The sequence below is a fragment of the Rutilus rutilus genome, assembly GCF_951802725.1.
Source record: "Rutilus rutilus genome assembly, chromosome: 3".
NCBI classification, from domain to species: Eukaryota; Metazoa; Chordata; class Actinopteri; order Cypriniformes; family Leuciscidae; genus Rutilus; species Rutilus rutilus.
The window spans coordinates 8,521,399-8,533,039 of NC_140211.1; the positions used below are offsets into that span (position 1 = coordinate 8,521,399).

Below are 11,641 nucleotides of genomic sequence, written 5' to 3' on the forward strand. Positions count from 1 at the left end.
ACACACACACACACACACACACACACACACACACACACACACACACACACACACACACACACACTCACTCACTCACTCACTCACTCACAAACACTACCCCTACCCCTAAACCTACCCATCACACACACACACACACACACACACACACACACACACACACACACACACACACACACACACACACTCACTCACTCACTCACTCACTCACAAACACTAACCCGACCCCTAAACCTACCCATCACACACACACACACACACACACACACACACACACACACACACACACACACACACACACACACACACACACACACACACACACACACACACTCACTCACTCACAAACACTAACCCGACCCCTAAACCTACCCATCCACACACACACACACACACACACACACACACACACACACACACACACACACACACACACACACACACACACACTCACTCACTCACTCACAAACACTACCCCTACCCCTAAACCTACCCATCACACAAAACTTTCTGCATTTTTACATTTCAAAAAACCTTTAATTACTTTATTTTTATTTTTTATACCAGATGTACAAATGAGGACGTCCCTAAAGGGAGGTTTTTGGAGATTTTGTCAGGTTTTTGGTCACTTCGGTGTACAAATTTGTCCCCAATATAGTTAAGTAGGTACACACACACACACACACACACACACACACGGTGTAATGAGCTTGAAGGCAGTAGTCTACAGTTGCCCCATAACACCAGGACAATAGCACAGAAACAGTGCAGGCAACGTCCCCATTATACACTCACAATGACTGTCTGTCAACACAAGACAAACGGCCCTACCCAGTCGACATCATTACAACTTTACACTTGAAAGAGAGCGGAGAGAAAACACAGGAGAGCGTGAACAAGAGGACAGGCACACAATAAGAAGAGATGCTACACACTCAGATAATGAGAAAGAGAAAGAGGGAGAGTGTGGCAACAGTCCTGGGTGAGATTAGGAATTGTAATGTAGAGTGTTGGAAAAGAGATGAATGAAAAGAGGAGAGCGGGACAGGAGAGTGTTATTGATGAATCAGAGGGTGTTAATAAGAGGCAGACTGTGTGGACGAATGAATCACCCAGTAACAATGAAGTGCTCCAACGATCTGCAAACACCGCAACGCATACAAATATCCCTTATCAATTGCTAGTTGTCCTCCTGTCCCCTAACACACACACACACACACACACACACAACCATACACACGATTGAGCTAAAAAGGATAATCTTTACAAAAGCATCATGCTTAGCTTGTTCTGTGGGTGAGGAATGTGTGTGTGTGTGTGTGTGTGTGTGTGTGTGTGTGTGTGTGTGTGTGTGTGTGTGTGTGTGTGTGTGTGTGTGTGTGAGTGATGAGTCTCTGATTAGGACACTTTGCATCATTACAGTTTCCTGATTAAAATCCCATTCACTATTTAAAAGTGACAAATGAACTCACAGCTCAAGCTGTGTGTGTGTGTGTGTGTGTGTGTGTGTGTGTGTGTGTGTGTGTGTGTGTGTGTGTGTGTGTGTGTGTGTTCTGTGTGTGTGTTCTGCTGCAGTGTTTTGGGATTGGGTGGGGGGGGGGATGCGGATGACCTTGTTAAATGGCGAGTGGGCTTTTGTGATTGGTGATCGGTGGTCATTCATTTCTGTTAATCTCACCCGACACACCACTTCAGGAACACTGACGCAGATTGAATCAGTCATACAGTCGACATCATGAGATCCTAAACTCTATTTAGATCTTTTATCTCAATCCCAACCCCCCCAAAAAATCTTTGAGTAACAATGAAGGGGTCTCTATCTATCTATAGACCTACATTGCTTGCTAGTTCCTGGTTGGACCCCATTTTGCCTAAACATATGCTCAATTGATACCAAGGGGCCCGAATTGTGTCAAGAAAATATCACACACTGAACCGCTGATACAAGGCAGGATGGATTCATGCTTTCATGTTGTTTACACCAAATTCTGACGCTACAATCTGAATGTCGCAGCAGAAATAGAGAATCATCAGACCAGGCAACGTTTTTCCAATCTTCTATTGTCCAGTTTTGGTGTCCCGTGTGAATCGTAGCCTCAGTTTCTCAGCGGACAGGAGTGTCACCGGTGTGTCTTCTGCTGATGTAGTCCTTCTGCTTCAAGATTGGACATGTTGTGTGTTCAGAGATGCTCTTCTGTGTTCAGAGACTGTGTTCAGAGACACTCTTCTGTGTTCAGAGATGCTCTTTTCTGTGTTCAGAGACGCTCTTCTGTGTTCAGAGACTGTGTTCAGAGACACTCTTCTGTGTTCAGAGATGCTCTTCTGTGTTCAGAGATGCTCTTCTGTGTTCAGAGACGCTCTTCTGTGTTCAGAGATGCTCCTCTGTGTTCAGAGATGCTCTTCTGTGTTCAGAGATGCTCTTCTGTGTTCAGAGACGCTCTTCTGTGTTCAGAGACGCTCTTCTGTGTTCAGAGATGCTCTTCTGTGTTCAGAGATGTTCTTCTGTGTTCAGAGACGCTCTTCTGTGTTCAGAGATGTTCTTCTGTTCAGAGACGTTCAGAGATGCTCTTCTGTGTTCAGAGATGTTCTTCTGTGTTCAGAGACGCTCTTCTGTTCAGAGACGTTCAGAGATGCTCTTCTGTGTTCAGAGACGCTCTTCTGTGTTTAGAGATGTTCTTCTGTGTTCAGAGATGCTCTTCTGTGTTCAGAGACGCTCTTCTGTGTTCAGAGATGTTCTTCTGTGTTCAGAGACGCTCTTCTGTGTTCAGAGATGCTCTTCTGTGTTCAGAGATGCTCTTCTGTGTTCAGAGATGTTCTTCTGTGTTCAGAGATGCTCTTCTGTGTTCAGAGATGTTCTTCTGTGTTCAGAGATGCTCTTCTGTGTTCAGAGATGCTCTTCTGTTCAGAGACGTTCAGAGATGCTCTTCTGTGTTCAGAGATGTTCTTCTGTGTTCAGAGACGCTCTTCTGTTCAGAGACGTTCAGAGATGCTCTTCTGTGTTCAGAGACGCTCTTCTGTGTTTAGAGATGTTCTTCTGTGTTCAGAGATGCTCTTCTGTGTTCAGAGATGCTCTTCTGTGTTCAGAGATGTTCTTCTGTGTTCAGAGATGCTCTTCTGTGTTCAGAGACGCTCTTCTGTGTTCAGAGACGCTCTTCTGTTCAGAGACGTTCAGAGATGCTCTTCTGTTCAGAGACGTTCAGAGATGCTCTTCTGTGTTCAGAGACGTTCAGAGACGCTCTTCTGTTCAGAGACGTTCAGAGATGCTCTTCTGTGTTCAGAGACGTTCAGAGATGCTCTTCTGTGTTCAGAGACGCTCTTCTGTGTTTAGAGATGTTCTTCTTCAGGTCTTGGTTGTAACGAGTGCTTATTTGAGTTACTGTTGTCTTTCCATCAGCTGAACCAGTCTGATCATTCTCCTCTGACCTCTGGCATCAACAAGGGTTTTTCACCCACAGAACTGTCGCTGAATATTTTCTCTTTTTTGGCCCATTCTCTGTAAATCCTAGAGATGGTTGTGTGTGAAAGTCCCAGTAGATCAGCAATTTCTGAAATACTTAGACCGTCTGGCACCAACAACCACGCTGCATTCAAAGTCCCTTAAAACAGCTTCCTTCTCCATTAAGATGCTTAGTTTGAACTTCTTTCTGTTGTCTTGATCGTGTCTACATGCCTAATTGCATTGAGTTGCTGCCATGTGATTGGCTGACTAGATATTTGCATTAATGAGCAGTTGAACAGGTGTACCTAATAAAGTGGCCGGTGAGAGTATCTCCCACTTACTCTATTTCTATACTTACTACAGTAAAGTAAAGGTTCTGTTAAAGTAACTCTTAAAGGTACCATTTTCACTCTACTAGAGTATATGACCTTACTGATGCTAAATTGGCCAAAGAAATGTTCCACAGTAACTGATGATATACAATGTCCATCAATTTGACCCCTTGTACTGAAAACAACAAACATTCCTCCAAGCCACAAGATTTTATTTCAACAGCTAATTACTTAAACAAGTGAAACTTTATTTAGTGGTCAACCCAACCCATGACAGATAGAATAAGACAGAAAAAAAGCAGCAGAAATAAAAAGTACGGATGTTTGTGTAAGATGCTCTTATTCAGAATCAAACAAGGAAAGGGAACTACCGAAGTAGACAGCACTCATGAAGTACGCACTAAGCAGGCAGTTTCGTGTTGACAGGTGAAGCTGTGCTTTAGAGGAGGCTACACTATATACGTGCTCTCTCTCTCTGATCCTCTCCATCAAAAGGCAGGCGAAATCATCCAGTCACCGTTATCATAACAGAAGCACAAGATGTGAGCTTTACTGCAGCCGCCCGAACTATACATACCACCCCAAACTGACAGAAAAACATTTCTTCCTTTACTGCGCCAAATACCACCAACCGCCTCCATTTCTCATAGATGTGATTACCGCTTGGCATGAGGCACTTTGCGGCAGCAGATGCCACGTTACGGGAGTATGGTTTCCATGACAATTACTGTGATTTACTTGAGATACACGTGTCATAAATGTCCCACCCTAGTGGCACACACACACACGGCCCTAAGGAAGGATGGGTCCCTCAAGAGAGCGGATTAAGTGAATGACTAAATGAATACTGTACTGTATGGGTCCAGGCTTGAGAGAAGTCAGTGTTTTCCAACTTCTCTTATTTTATGTATACACAAAATACCATCAGTATCTTTTTTTATTTTATTTTTTTATACAATATATATATATATATATATATATATATATATATATATATATATATATATATATATATATATATATATATATAATTTAAATAATCTTATGATTTTAAAAATGAATGGCTTAATGCATATTCGTTACTTTCTAAGAACAGAAAACTATATATATATATTTCCCATTGATTTCCAAGTATTTCCTGCAAACTGCTTAAGTATATCCCAAGGTACATGTACCCCAGGTTGGCAATGGGTCTAGTCTATAATCTAGTCCAAAATGAAGCCTAGCGAGAAATACTAGCCAGGTCTCATCTGTACTTCTAAATAAGCAACGTAAGCACAAAGGCAAATATTCCTAGGCAGTTCTTCAAACCATTACTTGCTTTGTTTGAAATGTGCCATGGGAAGCTCACTGTTCTATTTTAAAATTGCATTTAATGTTCCTTCAGGCCATGCAAGCCACAGTACTTTGCATTAAAAATAAAGTGTATTCTTTATAAATTACCCATTTACTTTGATGAAATTCATCCCATCTTTTAACCAGAAAGCCAGAGCCCATGAGGTTAAATCAGCGTTGTTATTATATTACTGAATACTAAATTATTGAAACTAAAAGTAAAACATAAAAAAAAAACATTTACATTGGACATTTACATTTATGCATTTGGCAGACGCTTTTATCCAAAGCAACTTACATTGCATTTCAAGGTACACATTTACATTCTTATCAGTTCTTGCTTTCCCAGGGAATCAAACCCATGACCTTGGCGTTGCAAGCGCCAACTCTCTACTGTTTGAGCTACAGAAAATGTTGGATGGAAAGGATCTCAAGCTGACTAGCTGAAGATCTTACTGTATCTTTACCCATCAATACACATGTTACTTCCTTGAAAATAAATTCCAGCACAGCGCTACAACAACCATAATGAAATGAGCCTTCACAATAGATAATGCTTTATAATTAACTCTGTTGGAGAGATACATGGCAATTTATCTGTTCAATAAAATACCTTACTCTGAATACTCTCAATGTTCATTTTTAACAAAAACTTTTTTACATAGTGTACCTTTAACTTACCAAAATAAAAACTAAAACTGAATTAAAAATTAAAAACTATATAGACAATAAAAAAAAATTAATTGTAATATACGAAAATCGAATGTAAATTTAAAATCTAAGTCAAAACATTAATAAAAACTATAATAGTATGTGAATGATACTAAAATGACACCGAATACATGCTGCGAAATCATATTCATTCAGCCATAAACAAAATCATATAGGCTACTATATCTAATATATATATTAGATATCTCCTCCTTTCTGTATTTCACTTCTGCTCCAGATTTTATACTCATGTAGTTTATACTTAATATTGTGGCTCTTAAGACAAAAAACCTTGGGATAGTAACTTTGGAAAAAACATCTGCTAAATGAAAATATGTAAATGTCAATTTAGCAATTGTCCACTTGTTCAGACTCTAAAGTGCATGTTTCCATAGCGTAAATCTAAATTATGCTTTTGTTTTATGAATAAAAAATACTATTTGACTGGAAATTCCTGATAAGGAATGATAAGGAAATTCCTTATTTGACTGTACTCAAACGAGGAAAAAGGGTGTTTGCAAACTGCATCATGATCCCTCAGGAAAGATTAAGAAACGCACAAAAACTGTCTGATGTGATTCTGTTCCACATCTGTTCTCTCATGATATCTTAAAATAAAAGCCGCAAGCCTCTTCGGTGAAGTGATTTACTCAGAGAGGGTAAATGTCTCATTGGGGGTTAATTATGTAAACATATGACCCACACACAAAGACACATACAAACACATGGTCTCTAAGACAGAGACACAGAGGGGAGGGAAAGACTGGAACCGCTCATCGTAAATGAGGCCGTGATGTTTTTATGTGCGTGGAAAGGATCGCGGCGTGTATCGAGTTGGTCGGTGGTCGTAAATTAACAGGTGTTGTCAAAAGCAGTACAGAGACGTGCAGCGAAATGATCAGAACGATTACAAAGCTCTGGATCCCAGACTCACTATATCAACAAACGCTCTTCACTAGACACTAGACGAGTCAACCTTCAAAGTCTCAAGGATAACATTCAATCATACACACTGTGACACAGTGGAAATGTCCATTCTTAAAGTGACAGTTCAGCCAAACATGAAACATGCACTCACCCTCACTTCGTTCCAAACCCGTATGACTTACTTTCTTCTGTTAGATATTTTGAACAACACACAGTGAAAGTTAATGGGGTTAGAAACAACATTGAACCCCACAGACTTTCATTGAATGGACAAAACAAAATGTGTTCCACAGACAAAAGAAAGCCAAACAATGACATGATGGTGAGTAAATGATTTATTAAATTTGGTTAATGTCACACAAACAGCAAGGTTTAGTAAACCCAATCGGTTTAGTTCTGATTAGTCCTTACTTTCTGAACGGCCCTTAAAGGAAAAGTTCACTCAAAATGAAAATTCTGTCATCATTTACTCACCCTCATGTTGTTTCAAACCTGTATGAATATGAATAGTAGGAAAAAAAAAATACAATGGAAGTCAATGGGGTCCATCATCTGTTTGGTTACCGACATTCTTCAAAATATCTTCTTTTGTTTTCAGCAGAAGAAAGAAATGCATAAAGGTTTGAAACGACTTGAGGGCGAGTAAATGACGTAATTTTCATCTTTAAGTGAACTATTCCTTTAACTGACACTATCTAGTATGTCGCCCAAACAGCCTCATTTGTGAACTACCATGATCTCGGATGTCCTTCAAAACCAATATTTCATTAGTCAACACATCATTACTTCTTAAGTCTATGCCAAGCTTTGCTAATGCCACCCTCACTATTTGAAGTGGATAGACTTGGAATAGAGCAGAACTTGGCCGATTTGAAGATTGGTTTTAGGGTGTTTTGGACAACTCACCGGGTCTTTTTTCCAGCTTTCTTCCTCGGCTGCTGCAAAGCCGGACTTTGGAGATCAGGATGAGGATCTGTTTCTGGCAGAGCGACTTGTTGCTCTTGGGACAAGGCTTGCGTTTGTTGGAGACCTGCCGGTTGGCCTGGGGGTCCTTGACTTCCCTGCGCTGTCGGATCAGCGAGCTGGCGAGGGCAGCCATTTTGCTGTGCCCCGCTCACAGTGGGCCGCCCACCTGTCCGATCACCCAGGGCCACGTAGAGGAGCAGGAGACGGCAGGTGTTCGGTCTCCCACTATAACCCAGGTCAGAATGCGTCACAAGGATGCGGGAACAAAAAGAGGCGAAACACTTGTGAAGTTCACAATAAACTTTGTTTCTTTGACTCTCAAAATAGTCTCTGGAACGCAAAATTCCTGGTGCTGTGAATCCGATGAACGGCAGCTGTCTTTGTCGGGATTGTTTGCTGTATTTCAGGTCTCGTTGCACGGCATACGGACTGGAAAAGTGGCAGTGGATGATCCATGGAGTCGTGCTGGAATTCTGGGGAAAAAGCGAGACATCACAACAGCACCATTCCCTGCAGATCCGAGCTCCCAGAATCCCTTGCCTCTCACTGCCCTTCAGCAGTTTAGTTTGGGATTGATGATTAGAAATCACCTGGATCAGAAATCATTCTGAGAGTTCAGAAAAAAGCCATCAACTGTCCAATCGTTTTATCCGTATGGGTCCACATATCAGCGAGATCCCCGTAAAACAGAAGGATGCACGAAAGCAAATACAGATCCCACGGAGAAAAGGGACGATATCCTGAGACAATCTTAGTGAAACTCCATTACCTGATTTCGAAGTATCGCATCCATGACTCTACGACTGCAAAAAACAGAAAAACAACGACAGACACGCTGAGTAAAAGTGAAAAAAACTGGTGTCGTCAACCCTGGACCTCGTGTCTGTGGCAGATCAGATAGATGAGGATGATAGGAATCGGAAGTTCTCTCCCTTCTGACATTCTCCTTTGCTCCCTCTTCCCAAGCTCCCGAGAGAGTGTTTGTAAATTCCAGCGGCTTCTTCCGGCAGAGGTGACATTCATGAACGAGTGCGAGCGCAGGAGAGCGGAGGGGAGCACCAAGCCTCCCCCAGACTCCCGTAAGGCAACCAGGAACCCGTAGCTCCGTGTCCTTCACACCACTGGGAGAGAGGGATGGAGGGATGAAATGGAGGAGTGTTAAGGATAGATGCTGCACATATCCGCTTCACATGCTGTAAAAGTCCCGTTTGAAGAAGGTCCACTGGTGTCCTATCACTCCGGTCTTCTGTTTTAGCCCAGTTTTCCCTGCTGAAAGTATTCTCACCCCTGCAGGCGAGCGTAACAGAGACTCCTCAGCAAGGCACCTCTGAATCTGTGAGAGTTTATGTGTGTGTGTGAGAGAGTGATTGAGAGAGTGTGTGAATGTGTGACTCTCCGTCTCTCTTTTTTTTTTTTTTTGCTCTCCCTCCCGTCCCCGCGCACAGTGAGTTACGGAGCCAACACTGGCAACATGCTTTGCTTTACTCCCTCATTCTCTCTTTCCATCTCATTGTAAAGCCTCTCTGCCCTCCCTCTCTGTCACTCAGAACCCTCCTTCTTTTTCGATCACTCAAAATCCCTCCTTCTCTTCATGTCCTCACACCCACCCCTCTCATTCCTCTATTCCCTCCCCCTCTTCTGTTCTCTCTCTCTCTCTCTCTCTCCTCACTGGGTGCTGTTGTGGTCTGGAGCGTTAAAAAATTAAACCTGCCTCATGCTTCCTTAAAGCGACAGATGAGACTGAGAGAGAGAGAGAGAAAGAGAGAGAGAGAGAGAGAGAGAGAGAGAGAGAGTCCTTATTTACACTGTACCACAAACACACGTCACTTAACAGACATGAACACAGTAAAACACACAATTCAATTCCTGAATTTGAATCGTGGAATCAAACGGGGCGCAGGATTGCAATTTAGATTTGATAATTGTGAAGAATGTCAAATGCAAAGTTCACATAGATATATTTTTTAACTAGAAAAGCATAATTTGTCCAAAAATAAATAAATAAATAAATAAATAATATATATATATATATATATATATATATATATATATATAGGCCTTACAGATAGAAAAGTAAAAAGTTATTATTAAATACACGTAAAATCACTGGAATGATAGATGAACAATAAATGGAATGATGGACGGATGGACGAATAGGACGGATGGATGGATGGATAATTTGATATAAAGACGGATGGACGGACGGATGGATGGATGGATAATTTGATATAAAGAATGACGGACGGATGGATGGATGGACGGATGGATGGATGGATGGATGGATAATTTGATATAAAGACGGATGGACGGATAGATGGATGGATGGATGGATAATTTGATATAAAGACGGATGGACGAATAGGACGGATGGATGGATGGATAATTTGATATAAAGACGGATGGACAGATGGATGGATGGATAATTTGATATAAAGACGGATGGACAGATGGATGGATGGATAATTTGATATAAAGACGGATGGACGAATAGGACGGATGGATGGATGGATAATTTGATATAAAGACGGATGGACAGATGGATGGATGGATAATTTGATATAAAGACTGACGGACGGATGGATGGATGGACGGATGGATGGATGGATAATTTGATAAAGACGGATGGACGAATAGGACGGATGGATGGATGGATAATTTGATATAAAGACGGATGGACAGATGGATGGATGGATAATTTGATATAAAGACTGACGGACGGATGGATGGATGGATGGATGGATGGATGGATGGATGGATGGATGGATGGATGGATGGATGGATGGATAATTTGATATAAAGACTGACGGACGGACGGATGGATGGATGGATGGATGGATGGATGGATGGATAATTTGATATAAAGACTGACGGACGGACGGATGGATGGATGGATGGATGGATGGATGGATAATTTGATATAAAGACTGACGGACGGACGGATGGATGGATGGATGGATGGATGGATGGATGGATAATTTGATATAAAGACTGACGGACGGATGGATGGATGGATGGACGGATGGATGGATGGATGGATAATTTGATATAAAGACGGACAGACAGATGGATGGATGGATGATGGATAGATGGATAATTTGATATAAAGACTGACGGACGGACGGATGGATGGATGGATAATTTGATATAAATTATATACCTGTAACTTACCAAAATAAAAACTAAAACTGAATTAAATATTTAAATCTATATAGACAATTAAAAAAATGTAATTGTAATATACAAAAATCTAATGTAAATATAAAATCTAAGTCAAAACATTAATAAAAACTATAACAGTATGTGAATCATACTAAAATGACACCGATGGGTGATAGATAGATAGATAGATAGATAGATAGATAGATAGATAGATAGATAGATAGATAGATAGATAGATAGACTATTGGTCTTAAAGCATCCACATCTGTCTCTCAAATGTCACCTAGAATTCAAAATAAATGTCCTCACTTTATTTCCATGCCCCACCTCTATTCCTCTCCCTATTTTCACACTTAATTCATCACATTTCCCCTCGGATTCATGTCTGAACTGATAAAAGCAAAATTCATTCAACTTAGACAGAAAACCGAGAGACTGACTTGCATCAGCAGCTTTTTGCCGCTTTTTAAAGGACAGGAACGCTCCAAAACCCTTTAAAACACACGCTGTGAATACTGATTTGAATATTTCTCCTTCTGTGCCTCAGTTCAGTGGGGAAACATTTAGCAGCAGCAGAACGCACACAGGTTGAATGGGGCTCTGATCCTTCACCAGAAGACTAATTCAAATCTGTGTTATAATAAGGTTTTATAACCCACAGCAAGTTTGAATTAGTCATGGCCTGTGACGCCTCTATTTGCGTGTTGCTCCGCCGCCAGCGCACTTATTGATGCGGTGGAGGATTTTCTTTCTAGGCACCGAGTCAAAGCCATTT

At 41.2% G+C, this 11,641-nt stretch overlaps 1 protein-coding gene across 1 annotated transcript in view; it reads right to left on the minus strand.

Annotated features, from left to right (window-relative positions):
* fgf11a (fibroblast growth factor 11a) overlaps positions 1–9,299 on the minus strand; it is a 67,251-nt gene extending 57,952 nt beyond the window's left edge. Inside the window, exon 1 of the mRNA XM_084405333.1 lies at positions 7,648–9,299. Within this exon, the coding sequence (XP_084261459.1) occupies positions 7,648–7,840 (193 nt within the window). The 5' untranslated portion in view covers positions 7,841–9,299. The remainder of the gene's footprint in view (positions 1–7,647) is intronic.
* Positions 9,300–11,641: the final 2,342 nt, after the last annotated feature.